At 36.2% G+C, this 24505-nt stretch overlaps 1 protein-coding gene across 1 annotated transcript in view; it reads right to left on the bottom strand.

Annotated features, from left to right (window-relative positions):
- C6H8orf34 (chromosome 6 C8orf34 homolog) overlaps positions 1 to 24505 on the bottom strand; it is a 393975-nt gene that overhangs the window by 317236 nt on the left and 52234 nt on the right. The window contains exon 2 of the mRNA XM_077163208.1: positions 6854 to 7001. Within this exon, the coding sequence (XP_077019323.1) occupies positions 6854 to 7001 (148 nt within the window). The remainder of the gene's footprint in view (positions 1 to 6853; positions 7002 to 24505) is intronic.

Here is a 24505-nt window from a genome sequence, read left to right as displayed (position 1 = left end):
ATACCTCTGATGAGGCCCTAGACAGAAATGAAGCACGTGTTATTGTAGACTGGAAGGAAAGTGAGCCTTGTTTTAAAATGGCAGATAATCTGGCAAAATTGACTCGTGGCTTTGGCTGGAAGGCAGATTGTAAAAGCCATGAACTTGTATATTTAGCAGAAGAGATCTCCAAATTAAGTGTTGAAAGTGCAGCCTGGTTTCTCCTCACAGCTTATAGTGAAATGCGAAAGGAAAGAGATAAGCTGAGAACTGAACTCTTGAGTAAAAAGAAACTAGAAATTGAGGTCCTGGAAAATTCTGGGCCTACAGAAAGGGAGACTCCAGAGTATAGTGCCCTGAGTGTGGATTTAACCAAATGTGGAACCAGCCAGCCATTTCAGAGAAAGTCAGGATCGGACATGGAGTTATCCAGGAAAGATTTGTGGAAACTCCTTATGTCTGATGGGCATGATCCAAGGCTACTGCATAGAAAGCCAACGAGAGTGCTGTGGGACCTGTATAAACAGAGCCGCTGCCAGTCTGGACTGAGGGGTTCAGAGAAGGGACACATTGAAGGGAAAATAACTTCAGAGGCAAAACCGTGGAGGCTGAGGTCTGAAGTCAAGAAGCCTCGGGCAAGGAGAGCGGACCCACCCAAGCATGTGGAGAGGGTGAGTTTGCCCCAAAGGCAGAGAATGGGCCTTCCACCTCGTTGCAGCGGAAGAGTCATGCCGCCTCAGGCCTTGGAGAAGGTGAAGCACATTCCTTGGGGTGTGGGGAGAGCCTGGCTGCCACCACATGGAGGGGTTGAGTGTGTGCCCCAGAGATGGCAGAGAGCCCGGGTGCGGCCCCAATGCTTGGAGAGGGTGGAGCCGAGAAAAAGGTGGTCTCCTCAGTATCCCCCAAGGTTGCATTCAGAGAGAGGCAGGCGTAGGCATTTGGAAGGGGTGGGACTGCCACTTTCTAAAGCCCTGAGGATAAATGAGTCTCAGACTTTGAAATCTAATGGACTTTGCCCTGTGGGTTTTCGAAACTGTATGGGTCCAGTGACCCCTGTGTTCCTTCCTCCCTATGGAAATGTGTCTATGTATCCTGTGAATGTTCCTTCTTTGTATGTTGGCAGCAAATAACTTGTCATGAGTTTTCAAAGGTCCAGAGTAAATGGAGAGAATTTTGCCTTAGGACAGACCATGCCTGTAACTGACTTGATGAGATTTTATACTGTCTCCAATTTTGTACTTCATTGTATTGCTACTGAAAGGTTTAAGGTTTCTGATATTGTTATGAAGTTAATATATTTGTATATGGGAAAAACATGTCTTTTTTAGGGGCCAGAGGGTGGAATGTGCTGGTTTGAAAGGAAGTATGCCCCCTAAGAAAAGTCATGTTTTAATATAAATCCCATTTCTTAAAGGTAGAATAGTCTCTATTCAATGCTGTGTATTTGGGACTGTGATGGGATCATCTCCCTGGTTGATGAGATTTGGTTAAGAACGGTTGTTAAACTGGATTAGGGGATGACATGTCTCCACCCATCTGAGTGGGTCTTGATTAGTTTCTGAAGTCCTATAAAAGAGGAAACATTTTGGAGATTGATGAGATTCAGAGAGAGCAGAGAATGCTGCAACACTACGAAGCAGAGAGTCCACCAGCCAGCGACCTTTGGAGATGAAGAAGGGAAATGCCTCCCGGGGAGCTTCATGAAACCAGAAGCCAGGAGAGTAAGCTAGCAGATGACGCCGTGTCTGCCATGTGCCCTTCCAGCCGAGAGAGAAGCCCTGACTGCGTTCGCCATGTGCCTTTCCAGATGAGAGAGAAACCCTGAACTTCATCGGCCTTCTTGAACCAAGGTATCTTTCCCCAGATGCCTTTGATTGGACATTTCTATAGACTTGTTTTAATTGGGACATTTTCTCGGCCTTAGAACTGTAAACTAGCAACTCATTAAATCACCCCTTTTAAAAGCCATTCCGTTTCTGGTATATTGCATTCCAGCAGCTAGCAAACTAGAACAATACTGGAAAGGAGAGAAGAGAAAGAGAAATGAGGTGGCCTAAATATCCTGGGAGACACAGTTGTTAAGGACCAAACAAAATGGAAAAAGACATCATGGAAAGTAGCAAATTTAAATCAGACTTATATAGAATACAAAGAAGTCAGCAATGATCCAAGATCAAAGGCTGGAAGTGGGACTAGAGATATACCTCAGGCACATTCATGTGGTAAGAGAGCAGCCAAGTTACAGGAAACAGTAATTTGGAGTACAGAAGTGATGTGTGCAGGCACGTACGCACGCATGTGTGTGCATGCCCAGAGAGCTTCGTCCTGGGAGAACAAAAAAGGTTGCAATGGCATTAATTCAAAGTAGGAATAAAATATGGAATGCTAAAAGTAACAAACCAAGAGAATGAACAATGCCTGCAAGGCAAGCTACAAAAGGAAATACTTGGATCTGACTGCTTAATACTTGAATGCAACTAGAAATTAACCAAGTAACATGAGGTTCTACTTGTGATTTACTTTAAATACCTAGAGTTGGTATCTGAAACTAAGTTTACATGGTATTTTTCACACTGTTCTTGTAATTATAAAACTGATTTTGTGTTACCTGCCAAGGGCTATTAATCTCAGAAATGACAGATCAAGAAAGGTGCTGAAGAGCAATTATCTCCTAGTAAAACAAACCCAAGTCTAACATACTAGTCTAGGAAGAAAGAATCTCCCTGAAGAATGAGCAGCTAGAATTTTCAGTATCGGATCTTACTTCCTCTTTGGGGAAATGGGTCTATGATAGTTATTACTACTCTGCCTTCCCTTTATTTCCTAGAGCAAAACTTAAACAATGCAATGATTTATATAAGATGTAACTAAAGAACAGGGAAAGAGACTTTGTTACTCTTCAAGGTGAGTACTTAATATTTGCCAGGCATTGTTCTAGGATTTTTATGGGTATTAACTCATTTAATCCTCACCATAAGACTCTGAGTTACATTATGATTCCTACATTCCAACGGAAGAAAATGAAGCATACAAATGTCAAATAAACTGCATACATTCCACAGCAAATATATGATACAGCTGCTACTTAAAGCCAGGAAGTTGGGCTCTGTAGCTTTCAATTTTCACTACTATTCTACTGTCTCTATAAATACTCTAATTTATAAAATTACATCTTATTTGATGGGCTCATCTAGTCTGCCATCACGTGGTGGGTTTCTCTTAGCACCAAGAGAGCAGAACCTGTGCCTATAACCACCCTACTTAGAATCTAAACCCAAAAGTTAGGCCCAGAAGAACTACGAGTTTCCTCTTTTGTTGGTCATAAGTTCAAAGTGTAGTTTTCTATATGATACATGTGACTTTTGTACGGATAATTGACACCAGAGAGACCTACGTTCTTCAGAGGATACACCATCCTCAACCATTCCCTACCCACTTTAGCGTGGGCTTCCTAAATGGCTCCAATGCATGGAAGGGAATGAGTTGTCGGAGACACGATGTATGAACAATGAACCAAGTTAAGACTACTCAATTATCTCACCAGTGTTTAGAGGGTGAACGGAGGCTACTGCAGACTTGGCAAGGCTGATGTCCAGTGTCTAGAGTAAATGAATCTTCCTAAAATGGAACTTAAAGCCCAGGATAAAATTGGGGCTGAGGGAAATAAAGATCAGTCATCAATTTGGATGCAAGAAGGATAACTTTGTAGAAATCTATTGTTTATATTTCTACACAGATGACTTGCAAGCACTTAATTCGAATTTTTCATAAAAACAAAATAAGTGAAGTTTTGAATGATTACTTTAAATTCACACAGAATGGCTGGCTAATGAGGTTGAACTCCAATGTAAGGGAATAGAAGTGAAGGCAATTCTATATAGTGGGTCTATAAGTAATATTATATTGAAGATGAACAAGATTGAAAGGGGTTACATAGACCTATGTGTCCCACTGATTAACACTAAAAATATACATCAGTTCTTACAAGAGCTACTTCAAAGGTACAATTCATGTACAAAGAGTGTTGAAGTCCAGGCTACTGGGGGAAAATTACTATTGCATGCTATGGGTTACGTTTAAAAGAAAAACATCAGCACTACCACAGAGTTAAATAATGGGGGGAGGGACAAGAGTTGAGAGAAGGTTTAGATTTCTTATTTGGTGAGAGTGTGTTTATTGGTTATCTTTCTCTTGGGAACACTGAAATTATCCATAACTGAGGGTATTGATGGACTGTGGGCTTTAGGCACTATACATGCTGCCTGCTGAATGCAGGAGGCTGAAGAATGTACTGACTGAGAAGTAGACTGGCGAACGATGGTATATACATAGGATTGCATGTTGTGCTGCTACCAAAAGGAACCAAGTTGTGAGGAATGCAACAGGAATGAACATGCGGGACATTTGGTGAAGCAAAATAAGCCAGAAATGAAATAACAATTATGATATGGTCTCCTTTAGAAAATGCTTATAAGAAAACAGCAGCCTAGAATGTAAGCTTTTATAGCAGACACATTTAGTCCGGAGTGGAATGGATTTCGAGATGCTGTTTTATATACATATAACCTGCTATTTAGAGATAAGAACAAAGCCGAACAGGTCGGGGTTAAAGTAATTCAGAACACAGGGGTAAGGAAGACATTGTCTATATTTTAGAACCACACATACTCTTTGAGACCAAAGGAAGAAAGATTTATTTAGTCTGGAAATAAGTTTCCTATAGCACATAATCTAACTCAACCTATTTGTATAGCTCATTTGAACAACTGAAACACAGGGAGCACAGAATAAGAAAGAGGTCTTTTAATCCTCTATAGATTATTGTAATGCCTGGATACATCCTAGAGTATATTAAGCAGATAATCAAAAAGTATTGGCAACGTCTCCTGAGGAATAAGAGAAAGAATATGGATCTAATAAACTTCACCATCAGGGAGTCCCCTGATTCTGTGTCAAACTTTAGGGACACCCAAATCAATAGGCCATGCCCTCGATCATAAGGCTTACTCTTGTGAAGCTTGTGTAGGTAGCAGAGAAGCTTAGACTACCTATCGGCATGCCTGAGAGTTACTTCTGGAGGACCTCTTTTGCTGCCAGATGTTGACTCATTCTCTTTAAGTCCAACTCTGCAAGTGAAATCACTACCCTCCCCTCTACTGTGGGACATGACATCCAGGGGTAAAAGTCTCCCTGGTGACATGGAAGATGACTCCCAGGGATGAATCCAGACCTGGCATTTTGGGATCAACAATTCCATCCTGACCAAAAGGGGAGAAAGAAGTATAACTAATAAAGTATTAGTGGTAAAGAGGGTTCAAATAGAGGTGAGAGGCTACTCTGCAGTCTGCTGTTACACAAGCTTCAATTGGACATTTTTATCTATCATAACCTGCCAAACCCCAACCAGGATCATTCTAGCCTGATAGTGTGTCAAACTTTAGGGACACCCAAATCAAGAAGCCAGGCCCTTGATCTTGAGGCTTACTCTTGTGAAGCTTATGTAGGTAACAGAGAAGCTTAGCCTACCTACAGATATGCCTAAGAGTTACTTCTGGAGGACCTCTCTTGTTGCTCAGATGTAGATTGCACTCTCTCTAAGCCCAACTCTGCAAGTGAAATCATTGCCCTCCCCATTACATGGGATATGACATCCAGGGGTGAAAGTCTCCCTGGTGACATGGATTCTAAAGAACACCTAGGGCAGTATATATTCCACAAGGGTTCCATGCACTAGAGTAACTTCTCAGAAGCCTACAACCTCCAGATGGGTCCCTTGACTAGATAAGTCCTGAAACCTAGAGGGCCCAGTTTCTCCAGAACATAAGATAGTTCCATCTCCCTACCCCACATTATTGACAGACACTTCCAACAAGAAAAAATTAGAACGGGGCACATGAGTGGTAGAGTTCTTGCCTGCCATGCATGAGCCCTAGGTTAGATGCCCAGGTCATGTACTTTCCAAGCAAACAAAAAAACCAACAAAAACTAACAAACAAACAAGAAGTTCAACAAATGGTGCTGCAATAACTGGACGTTCACATGGAAAAAGTATGAAATATGATCCCGCCATACAGCATACAAAAAAAAAGTTAGAATGGCCATAGCCCAAACACCTCTAAAGAGAGGGATAGAAAGGTCAAAGGTGATGGTAGAGTTATACAGAAAAGATAGGATTTAACAAATGAATATGATTGCTGAATCATTAAATTGATATCTCTTTTAGTCTCCAGTATCTTAGAGGAGATAGATGTAAAAACCTAAAATTGTGGAATTGTAACCCATGCCAAACTCTGAAATATGTTCTGCAACTAACTGTGGTGCTGCGCTTTGAAATTTGTTTTTTTTTGTATATAAGTTATTTTTCACAAAAAAGTCGATTGTGACGATGTAAAAATATTTATGCCTTCTAGCCCCCTCTATTCTGGAGTAGCTAGAAGGAAAAAATCTGAGATGATGGTATGGTAGCCCATGACAAACTCTAGGATCTGTCCTGTAACTACTGTTGAAGAGTGCTTTGAAAACTATCACTTTTTTCTCTTTGCTTTGTATATATGTCACACTATACAATAAAAAGTTTAAAAAGAAAAATTCATACACAATGAAATCTTTTGAGGCATATCTGCATCTTATTTTATTAAAATGGAATACATGCATTCTAGCATTTTGAATAGTAAAATATAACAATACATTCAAATTCAAGAATATTTTGCAACAAATTTTAGCATATAGGTGAAGTCACAGAGGTATACTTGAAAACCCTAGGTATCTATCCATTTAGATTTATCTTATAATCAGAAAGACTTTTGTAGCTTTTTACAATAAGCTTAATCCAAAATCTCTCCAAATTTATCTCAAAAATATATTTTTCATTTACCTGATGTTTCACTTTCTGCCCAGAGAGCTGCTGATCCAGACAAAGTTCTCTGAAGTTGTCCACGGCTTCCTTGTTTAGACTGAAGATGGTCAATGAGAAATGGGATTGGCTGGTCAGGAGTCTCAGTTATTAACTTGGTCATTAATTCCTGAAGGCAGAATAAAGCATACCTTTACATCCAGGGATAGTAGCAACCATATGAGCTAACACTTACATAGCATTAACTGTTACTTATTCCTCTGCTTTATATATATCAACTTATTTAATCCTCATAGCAATCTTTCAAGGCAGGTACAAGTTACTGTTCTCATATGGAGGAAATTGAGGAACAGAGAAATTAAGTATACTAACTTATACAGCTAATATTTGTGGCAGAATCAGGCTATATTTACTATTATCAGAAATTTAATGTAAATTCTTGTTTAAAATTATAGCCTCAGATGTTTAAACTTCCAATTACTATCTTGAGAAATGGCATTCTAACCTTAATTTTTACTAAATCTCATCATGTACCTAATATATCAATATCATTTTTTTTCTTTCTTAACCCTATATAAATGTCCCAAACTGAAGAAAAGAATTTTGGAATGAAAGAAACAAGTAACAGACACAGAGAAACTAGAAAATGTCTTAAACTGGTCTCCCAACAATACAGAATTTCCTCTTACAAAAAGCCCTGATGGATATTCATCATTAAAAAAAAAAAGATTTAAGGAATGGAGAGTTCTCTCCTTGCCAAAGCAGATTGTTCCAGTTTGGAACAGTCTAATGATACCTTAAATAAGGTAAAAATGTGTCTAAGGGTAATATCTACACATTGGTTTTTTACCAGTCAGGAACAGCAAAAACAGTCTCCCATTTGTGGTCAATTAGAATCCCGAGATTGTTCACAAATGAACAACTGTTAAGCCATGTATATACCATTCCATCTTTTTGGCTTTAGCCCAGAACTCTATTTTGTCTGTGTCATTTTAGGTTCATATTCTATGAAAGGCAGTTCTACAAAGTAGGCCAGAAAAATCAGATATAGACATCCTAATGGAAGGGTTACTAGAAATTCCCCATCCCATGGTCTTTTTGTTGTTATTGGTCTATTCCCTCTGCTTTGGACACTTTTCTCTCAGATGCTCAGACAGTTGGATTTTCATCAGCCAGTCTCTAAGCTTATCCTACCCAATCTTCACTAGATTTTATCACTTTATTATTTAATTTTCTTCATAGCATTAACACTCTCCAAAATCATCTCATTTAATATTTGCTTACCTCTTTGTGGCCTGTTTTCTCCTCCTCCTGTAATACAGCACAGGAGGAAGGACTTGCCTGGTTTAGTCTTATCTCCCCAGAGCCTAGAACTCTACCTAGCTCACAGCTCACGTTGAATAAATATCTGTTGAATGAATGAGTGAATGAACACCTGATTTATTGGCTGCAGGGAGATATTAGTAACTAAAGTCCTTTATTGTACCAATAAACAACAAATCAGTTAAAGGTATTTCAGCCCAGTGAAATATAATCTTTCCTTCTATCCAAAAAAGTGCTGTCATCAAGTCTTAAGGATATTTTCAATATTTATACTCTCTAGCAACACACAAATTTATCTGAGTAGAGGCTAAATGGATTTTGTAGATGACAAGATCCCAAGTTGATCTCAGATACATGAGGAAAATAATTCAAAGTATTTCAAAAATGTGCAAATAGTGTCTAAAAAGATGAAAGGTTTTCTACTATACATACATTGTGTACAGTATGCATACACACTATAAATGTAGTAACTTTAAATTTGCAAAACAGGTCAGATATCAACCAACTGGCACAGGTCATCCTTATTTCTATTTCAAATCTCTATTATTATTATAGTTATAAGAGTCCATTCCTCTATCATTGCAATAGTAATTGTAAAACAATGAGGGGTTCGATTAAACCCCAATTATACATCAGTGGAAGGCAGCTTAAAGCATTTGGTATTTTGCTTCTGTAGAAGAGATGTATTATATTCTATTTGAACCTCTTGTACATTACAAAGGCTACTAGAAAATGGAAAGAAAAATAAAAGAGAGGGAGCATCTAAAGTACTCTTGTTCAGAAGGCCTGGGCATTCAGATAAAGAAAAATTAGGTCAGATAACAGAGCTTTAAAGCCACAGGAATTTCTATCATGAAACCTCAGAAGATCTCATATGCTCATTTTTTTTTAAACCTTTAAAATTAGATGGGATGTTTCTGGATATATATTTTTTTTCTTCTTAGATAAACTGATTGTGTCTATATTTCCTTTAGAAGATAGATCATACAATCAAAAAATCAATACTACATTTTTAATGATACAATCAATCTAGTTAACTAGTTCTGGACACCCCTATATTCCATTAATGAATATATGAAATTAAAGAAACAGGCCTTTAGCCATTAGTGAAATAACAATAATACATTTTTGCAATAGGGATGCTGAGTTCTTTGTCAGGCAAGAATTTAGTTATAGATTATTATATAATTAAGAGAATTACCCTGCCCCTCACTCAATCAATTGATCTTTTGAGATTAGTATTTGAACAATTTTCATTACTTGAACTTGAGAGAAACCCTTTTCCAGGCACAAAAATTTGAATCCTTAAATTTGCACAGAAATATCCCAAGCAATAAAAGCACTGATTTATTTCCATATGAGGATTTAGGCACATTGAAACATAACTGATGGCTGGTAAATTTGAGGAGGTATGAGAGAAGTTACGTAGCTGGAAGAGGTGGCTGGAGACAGAAACTCAAATGCACAAAGTTTCATAGGAATAATTTCTCATAAGCAAAAAAAGGAGTCTAGAGCAATAGGCCAGGCTCAAATAGAGAACCAGAACACCATCAGGGAACAGTGCTTCCAGGGAAAGAGAAGAAGCTATCTACTCTTCTTACCAATATCACAAAAGTTGTGATATAAAATTCCCTAGAAGATTTTGGCTATTAGCGCATATGAGTTGAAAGATCGATGGAAGTCATAATAATAGCACTCTGCCCTTATTAATTAATTTAATGTATTAAGTTTAGTGTGGCCTTGCCTGCACTCACAAGCTAAACTTGGGGCATTCAGGCTGTAATCAAAATATATTAGCAGCTGTTACTGATAGAAAATTCTAACACTTCACTTAAAGACTGGGAACTATGTTTCCCACAATCTTCTTTATATGCTCTAGGTTAGAATTTTCCAATGTAAGGAATTTTCAGGGGACTTATAAGGGAGAAGAGAAGCCGAAGAAATTATTCTCTGGAGCTGACTGAAGGGAGATGTGAGGGCAAATGAAAGAAGCGCAGGAAATTTATAGAAACCTCCACTGCAGATTGGTTTAGCTCTGGGAGTTCTACAAGGTTTTGGAAAAGAATAGCAGTTTCCAGGTCAGTGTTTGGGAACCACCTATTTCTGTGCTTCAGGCCGTGATCTTCAGGGTCAACCCCTTTGACCTTGATGACAGCTTCCCTAACCTTCAGAAACAGCTTCCCTGGCCTCTGTGTTTCAAACTTCCAGCTTTCCTGCATGTAAACCAATTTTTTTAAGTAAGCATATGTTCCAAATACATACAGTGGCTTCTGTTTTTCTAATCAAGCTCTAAATGACACACGCCAAATAAAATAATCATCTGCTAACTATTATTCCTACTACTACTATTACCATTTTATGAATATTCATTTGTGATGCTGTATATACATAGTTGCTTTTTTTTTTAACAACTTTATTTTTTCTGATTATAAAACTACTAAATGAGGGGGGTGCAAGGGTAGTTCAATGGTAGAATTCTTGCCTGCCATGAAGGAGACCCGGTTCAATTTCCAGCCCATGCACTTCCCAAACAAACAAGGAAATAAACAAACAAAAAACCAAGCAAACAAAACTTCAACAAATGCTGCTGCAATAATGGGATACTCACATGGAAAAAAGAATGAAATGTGACCCTGCCATAGAGCATACAAAATACAAAATCTTAAAAACTACTAAATGCTCTCTTGAAATAATTTATTATCAATTACAATCTTTAACTTCATGAATATGCTTAATATATTGAGACAGACTCTTGCACTGTTACTGGTTTCCTTTGTGTTACAATTTTGTTACTGGCACTAATTCAAGGAAATTTACTTTAAAATTATGTTTACAAAGATAAAATTAGTTTTAAATATTTTGAAAAATAATCTACAGAGCATAAATCATTAAGCAATTACTGAACTCAAGTTTGTTTTTATTCAACATGTAAAGTCTCCTGGATTTCAGGACTGTTATAATCAATAACAGATATACCTGTACAATATAGGAAATCGGCATGAGTAATGAGCTGGAGGATGAATTCTAACTAAATAGTGATCATCTCAAAGTATTTTTTAATTATAATATTCACTAGGTAAAAGCAAAACCATGAGTGAGTTGGTAACTCACCATGGAGTCACTTATAATTCAAACTGATGTAAGTAATCAGGCAACAGTAAAAACTGCTATTTTCATAAAAGCTCCATTTCATTTGATGAAAGTAATAGCATGCTTAAAAATAAACAAACAAAAAGGAACAAAGGAAGACACAACCACCAAATTTCAAGTAATATACGTGGGTATTTACTTAGCCATAGACTGACTGCTAAGGTTTCACTGACTCCAGATTAATCCTTGCCCTGGTAACCACAGCATATAAACAGCATGGCATTGTGCCCCAAAATGTGACTTGAGCCAAGGCTGCTTTTTGCCTCCTTTCCCTGAGAGGTAAGTAGCACCTATATCCTTTTTGTCCTTAGGAAAAAGTCATCAAGAAACAAAATTAAAATCATTCCCAAAATCTATTATTTCTCTTATATGCTTCCTTTTTTTCCCCATAAATCAATACATATGCAGAGCATTATATTCTATTAATAATGAAGGTGATATCAACTTTTTTTTTTACTTAAAACCCGTGATTATCTTAAAAATTAATTGTAAATCGTAAATCACCAACTGTAGAATGTTATTTTAGTTTCAACCTGGCATTAAGATCTGATGACTGAATTAATGCATTTTAAATCTGCTTACGTTTCAATTTTCTGTTCTTAATTAGGTCTCAATAGTAGTACATTTTATGAAAATTTGAATTTATGATAATAACCTTCCCAACCACTCCCCTCCATCCAAATGTGTCTTATAAATACACAGGTAATGAGTTTGGAGTACATACTAACAAATGAAAGTTCGCTTGAAATTCGATTGCCTCCAAAGATATCTGTTTTCCAGAAACAGCCCATTTTAAAGTGAAGCAATGGATGGAATCCTACTTGACTTCCATATGCACCAGCACTTACATTTGACTTTCCCTCATTTTGTTTTTCTGATTGGGAAGTAGAATGGGGAGGATAGTATTTTCTGCCACATGACACCTGTGAAATCTGCTCTCAGTCTTGGCTGTGGCAAGTCATGAGATCCAATGTAGCTTATAGGTTCACATGTATGCGAGAAAGAGATGGAAATCTACTTGACTTTTTTTTTTTTTTTATGAGATTCTTCTGCACCACCGAGAGAGAGCGCTCATCCTGACTGTTCAACCTTCCTCCACCTCACAACCATGACCAGGCCTGCCCTAAACCCTACATTCTCTCATTCCCAACCCAAACTGAGATTTCACTGAAGGGTGAACCCAACAGGAAAGAAAGCAATATAAACAGTAATAATTTAAATATATCCACCATTTATGGAGTCGTTCCCACCATACACAAGTGTCAGATATCTTACCTACATTTAATCATTCACTATACATTAGAAATTTACATACAAAATGCACACCATACCCGATCTATATGCACTTTTACAAAAGCGTTTGCTAACTTCTTGCTTGTTTCAGGTTACTCACCCTCACCAACATCCTTACCAACACAAACGGTCAGAGCCATACATCCACCCACAATCACACAGACACAGGGAAGGAAAAATTTTCACCTGTTTTTGAAACACTCTTGGCTCTTCTTACATATGATTTACTATGAAATTGCTTTTATGATCTCATTGTAATAAACAAGAAAAGACACTTAATTAGCTTTGTTGTAAACTGTAGAATATAATACAGAGATAAAGGGAAAACAAATTAAAAAATAAAATAAATTGCTGAATAATGAAGATTAAGAATGAAAGTACCTCTATTGAAAATCCATCATTCTAAATTCTAAGCCTGAATAATAGACCAAAATTCTCTCTGCTTTTAATAATATTGGCAACTAATAAATGTAACCAGAAGAACTATCTAATAATGGCAAATAATTTAATATCTTTTCTAATGCCTATTAATCATTCTCTAATACAAAGATGTCTTGTCTGGTTAAATTACTAAATATTTAGTATGCACTTCGAGATACTTTTCATATGCAAGCAAAAGCTTATAACTAAATTTCCAAACATCAAGATTGCCAGCGAGAAATGTTAGCATACCATATGGTAACACTTTCTGTTAAAGTACACTGCTCAACGTAATGGTCTATCAAAGCAACTTATCTGGTATTATACAGGACTCCACAGTCTTACTTGAAGATACCTCTGTAAGAGTGCAATACTGCTGATGGCTGATGGGAATAGTATAGTACTCCAAAACTCGAAGAGATCAGTTACATCAATATATGACAGAAGTAGTAGACATAAGTAGAAGTCACCATAAAAAGCAGGGTACCTCTCAGTTGAATAAGAATTCCTTTATTTTAGCCTTTTGTCTTTTATAAAGAATGTGATGGGCGGGCCACAGTGGCTCAGCAGACAGAGTTCTTGCCTGCCATGCCAGAAACCCAGGTTCAATTCCCAGTGCCTGCCCATGCAAAAAAAAAAAAAAAAAAAAAATAGAACGTGTTACTTTTGGAATTGATGTCCTAAGGAAACAATAAACACATACATGTCTATCTCTATGGCAAGTATAACATCAATTTGGTGTTGGATATAATGGACCTTCCTAGGTGGATACTACTATTTAGTATGTCCTCTAAAGTATAATAAGTGTATTTGATGTACCTTAAAAGAAGTTTGAAAGAGTATAGATTTTGGTGCATAACTGACCTGGATTTATATCATGTCTCCATCAATCACTGGCCCAATGAATTGAAACTGGTTACTGAACTTGCTAGCCTGACTTTTCTCATCCTTAAAACGGATAGGACAATATCTGCCTACAGGTGTGTTTTCAGGAACAGGTAAAATGTATATATCACAACAAACATAGTATATTTTACAGTAATGATTTCTCATTTAGATTCCAATAAGAAAAGAACCTGCAGAACAGAGGGCTTGTCTGTTTCGTGATCCTAGAAGTTACACTTCTCAAAGTAAGTGAACAAATTGTCAAGTTGGCTTAGAAGTCATTGCATCAAGAGATACTTAGCTTCAGACAATTGCATGACCAAATTTCTAGAGCTGCAAACCTGGTAATAGGTGGTTTTTCCCATTGTTGACAAGGTAAAGACACCACATAAAGCCTTGCAAGTGTAAAGAATCAATATAACTACTCAGCCAATAAATTACAAACGCATTTGTTTTGTCTAATTACAAAATGTTGACGTTAATTAATGTCTCATTTTTTGAATAAATAAATTTTCACAGTTCCAAATTGTTTCGATTACAATTATATCTTTGCTCTATTAGCTTCTATAAGTTACCAAATTTCATTCACTTAGTGTGATCCTCCCAAGATGACATTATTGTGAAATAAAACACATTGAGAAATGTATGTGTGTGTATATACATTATATGATATGCTTCATATATATATATGAATGCACAGCTTGGTGAATTAGTACAAAGCTAATACCAATGTAACCACCACCCACACTAGTACAAATATAGAAATTTCTAACACTTCCACTATGCTCTTACCCATCCACAATGGCTTTTTTAGTCTCATAAAATTAACCACTTTCCAGAGTATTGTTTCATAATTATCACCTTTTGCTTTTTTTTTACAACGACTACCTGCAACCAAGAACTATGATTACTGAATCTTTATATAGATATTGCTTTACTTTCTAGTATATAAGAATAGTCAGAGTGAAATATTTGAAATTTCTGAACTGTAATCCAGCTGCCTTGATCTCTGATAATGACTGAATAACTATATAGTCTTTTATCTTCTTCTGATTGTAAAAAACTTGTAACTGACCTTCATATATATCCTCTTATTCTTTTTTCAACTTTAGAGTCTTAAGATTATAGAGGCCATGGTCAGTTCAGAACTAAACCACCACAATTCCACAACTATCTTGCTAGACAGAGCTGGATCTAAACATAATTAGCTGGCCTGACATGCACCGCAGCTTGAACATTAACCTAAAAGTGATATTCATTATAATACTGAAAATCATGCCCATCATCATATTAAGGCCTCCATTTTCTTACATACGTTCTGTGACTAAGCATATAATCAATAATCAATCTGTGCATTCTCAATAATTGTATCATCTCTCACCTCATCACCTGGAGCCATTGTGCTCAGTATCCTAACACGTGCCCATCTTTTGATACTATAAAGCTATCAAAATTACTGCAGTTCAGGGAAACAGATTTTTAATAGGCCACCCGATCTCCTGCTTTACACTTAGCAATAAACTCTTTCTTTGAAATTCTGGTGTCTTAGGAATTGATCACTTGAGCGCATCATGCAGAAAACCCACTGTTTTTGATTGGTATCACACCAAACTAAGCACACCTAAGCACTGCCATACAACTTTGCCTCTTGTGGAAGTCTACACAGACAGACTCATATAGCATCTCTTATTTAAGTCTTGCTTCTTTTGCTCATCATCATGTTTGTGAGATTCATACATTTTGTTGCACATAGTTGTACTTTCATTCATTTTCATTGCTGCAGTATAGTTTTCTACTTTATGAATACACCAGAGTTTATTTATCTACCCTTCTGTTGATGGCATTTAGGCCATTTCTCATATTTTGGCAATTCCAAACACCACTGCCCTCAATAGTCTTATACGTGTCTCTCAGTACACATGTGCACATATTTCTGTTGGATATATCCCATACGGGAGGATCTGGGTAATAATATGCTTGTCTTCAACGTTATTAGATAATGCCAAATAGTTTTATAATGAGGTAGTAAGCATTTGTTCTCTCTACAATGTTCCCATTGTTCTACATCCTGACCAATATACTGTAATTTTAATTTTAGCTATTGTGTTAGGTGTATAGCATAATCTGTGATTTTTACTTTGCATGCCCTTGATTAGTAATGAAGTTCAACACCTCTTCAACTATATGTTCAATAGCCCTTTGGATATCTTTTTTTGAAACACTTGTCTAAATTTCTTTGCCATTTTTCTTTTGGAATATCTTCATTTTTCTTAATGGCACGTAAGAGATTTCTGTGCATTTTGAATATAAGATTTTCTCTGTGTGTTGACTTTTCATACACATATAATTTCTTCTGATGAACATAAGTTCTTTATTTTAACAAAGTTAAATTTATCAGTTCTTTATTTTATGTTTGCTGTTTTTGTGTCTTGTTTTAAAAATTTCCTACCTGAAAGCCATGAAATCTAAAACTTTGTTTTGTACTTCACACATGTAGGTCTTAAAAAGCATTTAAAGCGAATTCTTATCTATGGTGTGAGGTAGGTGTTCTTTATTCTTTTCTCCCTACGAATTTTTAATTCCTTTTTCTCTCATGGTTTATTTAGACATACGTTGTTTTGTTTCCCCAAATGTTTGGAGACTTTCCTATTGCCTTTCTGTTCTTGATAGCTAGTTTGAATCCAGTATGGAGAGAACATGGGCTGCATCATTCCAATTCTCTTAACTTTGCTAAAGTTTGTTTTATGAGTCAGTATATGGTCTAAGTGGTAGAATGTTCCATGAACATTTTAAAGGAATGTGTATTCTATAAATTCAAATTCAATTTTCTTTTTTATAATAAAGATGCTAACATTTTCTGCTTTTTCATTTGTTTGAAGTGGATTTGTAATTGACTGCTAAAGCATTTTTATGATAGCTGCTTTAAAATCCTTATCTGATAATTTCAATATCTGATTTCTCTTAGTATTGGCTTCAGCTGACTGTCTTTTCTCATTCAAACTGTGGTTGTTGTTACAATCTGGACTTCAAGTTAATATGTTAGGAGACTCTTAAGCCTACTTCAGCAGGTAATCGCCCTGTTTAGGTTTTGCATGTAGACTCTGGCCTACTATTGTGAGCTTTAGTTGCAAAGACAACTTAGTTTTTGGAGGCCATGTGATGCCCTTCTGGTCTGATCTGTTCTTCCAGTGTTACTGGAGCTCTTGCTTAATCCCTCCTGATGTTATCAGTAGGGCCTAAGATGCTTCTCTGGGATGAATGACATCACCGGATAATCTTTTTTGGGGGGATGGGGAAAGGGATGAGAAATTTCTGGCCCTTGGTTTCCTTATGCCACTAGGTAGAGGGCAGGAAAATAGGGCTTCTCTATCACCACCACTTCAGATGAATGGGACCACCCTAGCTGGGGAGCAGAGGTTGCACTGACCTGGGGCTTCATTGTTGTGAGCAGACACGGCTGCCCACCAAGGCCATGGTTGTCTGAAACGGCCTAGGGTTTTAGTGTTACCATTGCTGATAGATCAAACTATCCCCTGAGGTTGCCCCAGTTGCAGAGCAGTGGTGGAACTCTTCACTAGGATTATATAAAACTTTCCTGATGCTTTGTCTAGAAAGAGCAGAATTTTCTTATGTTTGTTTTGTTTCGTTTTTAAATCTATATTTGTGGGTGGTTCCAGGTTCTAAGCCTCTCTGGTACCATGTCAGGAGCATGTGGGATACAAAAAAATTAACCCAGAAAACTCAGTATATTGTTGTTCCTCCTAGCCAGTCAACTTCTTTCCAGCACCCAGAATCCTTCTATCATTTGTCTGTTGAATAATATCCAAGTCATTCTGTTTTACTTAGAACGGAGGAGTAGGAAAGCAAATCTACGTCATCTTGTTCTAAAACGTTAAGCACAGTTTGTTTTAATAAATCGTTTTACTATAAGATATTTATAGATGGCTTTTTAAAAATTGCTTTACCCATGGTTCATTGGATTTTTTAAATCTACACATTGATATCTTTCACAACTGGGGAAAACTTCATAAATTTTCTCTTCAAATAATTATTCTACTCCATTCTCTCTATTTATTTAGGGCCCTAATTAAACATGCATTAAGCTTTCTCACTCTGTCTAATCCTCTAAATCCTCTATTTTTTTCCTACTCATTTCTCTCTATGCACTACATTCTGGTTATGTTTTTCTACCTATGACTGAGATTCCTAATTTTTTCTTCCACTGTGTCTAATCTTTCTGTTAAACCTGTATTTTGAATTCTTAATTTCTGTTAATGTGTTTTATATAGTTTAAGAATTTTTTACATAGTTCTCTGGTGAAATTTTAATATTGTCTTTTAGCTTCTTGAACATAGTAAATACAATTATTTTAAATTCCATGTCTGATAATTTTAATAAAGCTCTGTTTATATCTATTATCTATTGCTTCTGTTGGATCCCTTTGATACTGTACTTGGTTATTTTTTATTGTGTCCAATGCTGCATTTGACAATGTGTTCACTAGAATGATATGAGGACTACAATGACTTCACCTACCTCCAGAGTATAGATTATTTTTTTCTGCTTTTGCTAGGTACCTATGAGCACCTACAATCCAGAATCACTTTAAAGCAATTTCAAGAACCAAGATTCTTCTGAAATACCAGATGACTCAAAGTTGAGGTGCCACCTTTGTACTTTTAACAGTAAAGTGAACTTCTGGGTCCCATTCAAAAGTGCAGGGGGCTTATTTGTACCTTCTTTTCTGGCAATGTCCAGTCTCCTCCTGTTGCCCCCTCTCTCTGGGAGGATGTCAAAATACTACTCAGTCTCTTAATGGCCTTCTCAGAATGAGCCAATGCTCTCAGGGAAAATGCAAGGCTCAGCATCCTGAATTTCCATCTTCTTTTGGATCTTGTCATTTTCACTAACCTTTTAGCTTTCTGAAGCTCTCAAACAGGTATTCTCTATTCTGACCAGAAATTCCAGTTTTCCTTAGTTGCATATGTGGTCCAAATTATCCAGTATAACATTACTAAAACTTTCAGTATAAATTCATAAAATTATATTTGAGAAGACTTACATGTTCTTATTCCCTCCTCTTACCTATATAAAAGTAGCATTTTATATACCTCACTTTTTCCCTTATTAACATATCCTTTATATATTTTTATAAGAGTACATGGAAAGAAAACCAGCTTTATAAGATTTCATTGAGTGGCTGTATTAAAGTTTATTTAATCAACCTCTTTTTGATGGGGACTAAGGTTAAATTCAGTCTTCTGCTATTACAAACTGGGATGTATATAGTCCATTTTGTAAATGTGTTGATATATCTTTAGAATAAGTTTCCAGGAGTGGGATTACTAAGACTTAAAAGTAAACTTAAAACTTAATTAGAAATATTTTAATTAACAAGAAGGCAGTTGGGATCTCCAGGAAGATCTCAGTAATTATTAATGAAATTAAAAATTTTAATATTTAATAGCAGTTGCTGAAAACTAGAGTAATTTGTACCAAGGGAGGAGCTGGTCCCTCTGGTACCTAAATATTTTCTCCATCCTTTTTCTTTTCCTATTTTTAAGATCTACCACAATGTCTGCTCTGAGGAAAGTGATAGTTTAATAATTAAAGAATACAAAATTTAAAAAATATACATACGTAAATAATTGTTTTGAAGACTGGTGTTTTTAAGTATAACAGATCATAGGCATAATATGAATTTAAAATATTACCTTGTTGAATTATTCAATAATCATTTAATGAGTATCTATCATGCATCAGGCTGTGTTTTAGACACTAGGAATGCAGAAGTGCACAAAAGTCCTAATTTTCAGGGAGTTTATATTCTAGTGATAGGGAGAAAGACAATAAATTCAATAAATACACAAACTATATAGCATATTATTGTTGCAATAAGAATTGGTTTACTGTACTTCTCTCCATGAATGCTATGCAGAGAAATAAAGCCAGGAAGGAGGTCAGATGCGACCAAGGTTGGGGGTTGATAATTTTACAAGCAAAACATTTTTTTAATTTATTTAACTGGCAGTTTAAAGATTATTTGCAGCCTATACATTGTCCTTCCAACCAAGAACTCAAAGTCTCCAAAATTCCATTTTTCCATCACACAGACTAGTTAAGAGAATGAGGAAAGACAAAATTTATCTACACTGCACTGACCTAGGAGCTTTAGGCATGATTTATTTTCATGTTCATAATAATCCTAGAAATAAGTATTCTTTTCCTCAGTTTAGAATGAAGAAATTGATATGGAGAAATTTTGAGTGACTTTCCCAACATCATAAAATTTCTAAGTTCCAATCTACAGGAGGAGGAGCAATGATGCTGGTTCATAGGAAAAAAGGAAGCCACACCACAGATAGCTCTGTCTTTCACTGCAGCTGGCTTGTGCCACCTGTTAAGGATCACAGATTCCTTCCTTCAGGACTAAGTGTTGCATGGATATACATGGCTGACTTACTTAGCTCCTATGTCTCACATCAAAAGACAGAAATTTACTTTGATTCTTTGGGTTTCAAATAAAAAAGCCCCAGAGAAGAGACACATTGGACATACCAACTGCAGCTAAAGCAGCAAGACCATGAAGAGCATTACAACTTCTTTGTGAGCTATACAAATGTTGGGAAATGGAAATTATTAGAAGAGGGAATGTTGGACAGATGATACCATAAATGTTGACTAAATACAGCTTCAAAGAAGCGACCACCACAATAGGAGCCACAAAGAATCAAAACTAGCTCTAATCATCTTCATTATGTATACTCCAAGCAAAATAAATTACAATGAACAAATCTTTGAATAATTTTATGAATACAGTTCTAGACAACACTCCTCCCATTGTACAAACTCATTTGTTTACCAGTAAAGCTCTCTGGGGAGGTTTTGAAGTTAGGAACATGGCTTAGATATTTGTGTTTCCCCTAGATCAAAAGAATAGTTATCAGCACATTTGCTAGAAAAACAAATGAATAAATGATTAAATTATGCCAATAGTCTTCTGTGGCTGCCTATTACTTGCAAAATGCACAGATATACACACACACAAACTTCCTGTCACGACATTCAAAACTGTCAAAAACCTGTTCCCAACCTGCAGTCTCACCCATCATAAGTAATATAGACTCTACTGAAGACAGTGGTTCCCCTGATACATCTTGTACTTTCATACCACATTTGTATAATAGTTCCTCATTCAGAATAAACAAGACTGACATGGTCCAAGGCTTAAGGAGTTTATATTCCTTGGAGGAGGCAAAAATAAATAATCAACAAAAATAAAATATAGTGGAGTAAATATGATTCTAGAAACTCTATGGGGAGAAAAGGCAGAGTAATATATTAAAGAAAAATGGGGGTGGGGAAAAAAGATAAGGTGATTAGGTCTCTCTGAGGAGGTGATATTTAAGCTAAGGCCTGAGAATAAAACTAGAACCAGACTTTGAAAAAGATAGCATTCCAGATACAAAGAACAAGAAATTAAAACATTAAAGAGCTTGGTGTGTTCAAACTGGATAGAATGCAAGTTAAGGAGATAGGTAGATTGCCAGACCTTGCAGGGCCTTGTTAGTTAAGGCTAAGAGTCTGATTATTATTCTATATGGTGTGCAAAATCAATGAATGGTGTTAAGGAAGGGAGTGACAAGATGTGCTCTGGCCACTATATGAAGTTCAACAGAGGAAGGAAGAAGACTGTTCAGAGACTTGAACTAGCGTGTGGTAAGAATGCAAGTAGAAGGTAGACCTGACCTGAGGAGGGAGTGGGAAAAGCAGACTAGCGAATGATACTATCTAGGATTTTGGCTTGGACAAACTTAACTGATGACAGTATAATTCACTGTGAGGAAAAATAAGCAAGGATATAGGATATCAGGAGTTTCAACATTGGCATGAAAACAGAAGCTATGAAACAGTCACAGAAAGCAGTCTGGTACTGATAGTAACTGTTAAATGAATACCTTTTAACATTTCCTTTGGAACGACCATGATTCTCTTCATTTGTTCACTAAATATTTATTGAGAACCCACTATAAAACATGTATTTCAAATACTCAGTGAACAAAACAAAAAGACATCCCTACTCTGTAGGTGGTGGTGGTGGTCTACTGAACTCCTTTTTTGATGGCTCCAACTATCTTGATAAAGTAGGAAACAAGGTCAATGTAAAAAACGGAGAATGGAAACTTGAGGATTGGAATTTTGAGAAAAGGGAACTAGATGTGAAATAGTGACTCAGGAGTGTAGGAAAGTAAATGGACTAGGATATGGTATTATGATTGCTGGCCATTTGAGATTTGTGGCCACAAATTTAAAGTGAGACAATCTGGTGTGGTAGCGTGCTTTCCTTCAGCCATGTCTGGCCTCACAGGTGTAGACATAAAAGAAACAGCAATTTGTTTTAAGCAGGCTTATGACTTAGCTAACTCAGTAGGATAAACTGAGAGAGAGGCAAAGCACTCAAGGGTACAATTATAATGACTGGTCACTGACCCCAGAGTTTAAGCTGAGTTAAGAAGCAGAGTGAGTACATCAAGGAGATAAAAGGCAATGAGAAAGTGGTAGGATCAGTAGATTAGATTTCCAGGCAGGGTCAAAGGATATTTGGGGTTGGGATACTAGAGGCTGTGAGCTAGAAAGATGACAAGGAAGTGGTCAGAGAGAAGGATGCTTTAAATTGAGACTGTGGAAGGTTCGGCAGTTATTGGTGACAGTGACAGAGAAGGGCGAAGCAGGGCAGAAATTAAGAGAGGCCAGGATGTTGGAAAAGTCTATATGTATCCTAAAGCTGTCAAGAATAAATATAGGTATACTATTAAGAACTGAAGTTACTGAGGAATATAGGGGGAATGACCCATAAGTCTAGATAAGTCTAGATGAGGCCACAATGAAGGCCAGAGGGCAATGTAAGCTGATGACAGAGTTCAAACATATGCCTATTTTTAAAACGTCTCTTAAATCTAGCAAATCTAAAAGGTACCAGTACTAATATTTCTTTTATACTAGAAATATTTTTTCATTTAGGAAAACTTTAATATTGCTAAAAATCCAAAATTACAAAATATTACATTAATATTTATATTTATGTATTCATTTTCAAAGAAAAATTATACCAAATATGCAGAGTATCAAGTGAACTCACAAAAAGAATAACTGATCAGGCATTTAGTCCTAAATATATTAAAATAAAGGTCATAGCACTAGGCAGAGACAAAAATGTTATATCAATTAATTTAGCAGTATGTTGATACTATATATTCCCTAGGGTTCATGAAAAGTAAAAGAGCATGTTTATGTCTTCAATAATTGCTAGTAATATATTTCTGATTTACAGATACAGAATACCCCTATTTGTAGAAGGCAGATGCTGAACTTTGATTATATATACAAGCTTTGCATATGGTTTTGAAGAGTTATATACTTTTTATAAAAACATCATGTGCTTAAAAGTAAAATTCCTTAATGTACAATAAATAGCAATCAGTTTCAACAAACCCTCAGTGAGTCTGACACAGCTCACTGCAGGGGTAAACCACAAGGTGATTTAAAAGGATTCACAGTCAGTAAAATCCATTTTCTGCTGAGGCAATGAAACAGCATCAGCTGTTTTCAAGACTGTTTTACATATAAAATGTTGTATATGCTTATGTACTTTTATTTGACTAAAAACATTTTTCTTCAACACTAAATCCAGAGCCCAAACTACTGGTTGGAAATCATATATTCTGTAATGTTTGAGCAAGGAGTTGAAAATACGGTTCTTGCCCAATACAGTGGAATGAGTTTACACATCTATACATTTACTAGCTCTTCCCTCACACCTTGAAGTCCTATTAAAATATCAGAACTGATATTTTTTTTAAGAATTAAAAATGAAATAACATAGAAAAACAAGAAAGGGTTCCATCGACAGATCAGAATTTTTTTAATAACTTTTTTTATTGAATAGTATAACATATACACAAAGCAAAGAAATAAAAAAGCAATAGTTTTCAAAGCACTCTTCAACAAGTGGTTACAGGACATATCCCAGAATTTGTTATGGGCTACCATGCAATCTCTCATATTTTTCCTTCTAGCTACTCCAGAAAATAGGAGGCTAGAGGGTTTTTTTTCCTTCTAGCTACTCCAGAAAATAGGAGGCTAGAGGGTTTAAATAGTTTTTTATTATCACATTCGACTTTTTTTTCCCTTCCTTTGTGAAAAATAACATATATTTTAAAAAGCTATAAATTTCAAAGCACAGCACCACAACTAGTTGCAGAACATATTTCAGACTTTGACATAGGTTTCAATTTCACAATTTTAGGTTTTACTTCTAGCTGCTCTAAAATACTAGAGACTAAAAGAGATATCAATTTAATAATTCAGTTTTCGTATTCATTTGTTAAATCCTATCTACTACGTATAACACCACCATCAACTTTGATCTTTCCATACCTCTCTATAGGGTTGTTTGGGCTATGGCAATTCTAAATTTTTGATATTAGAAGGGTCTGCCACTAATATGGGATAGGCAGATGGAACTATCTGACGTTCTGGAGAGGCTCTGGCCTCTAGGTTTCAGGACTCATCTTGACCAGGGACCCATCTGGAGATTGTAGG

Source organism: Tamandua tetradactyla, chromosome 6 (genome assembly GCF_023851605.1).
Source record: "Tamandua tetradactyla isolate mTamTet1 chromosome 6, mTamTet1.pri, whole genome shotgun sequence".
In the NCBI taxonomy this organism is placed as follows: Eukaryota; Metazoa; Chordata; class Mammalia; order Pilosa; family Myrmecophagidae; genus Tamandua; species Tamandua tetradactyla.
Note: the sequence above shows the minus strand (reverse complement) of the source record. Positions and strands in the feature narration are given on the sequence as shown.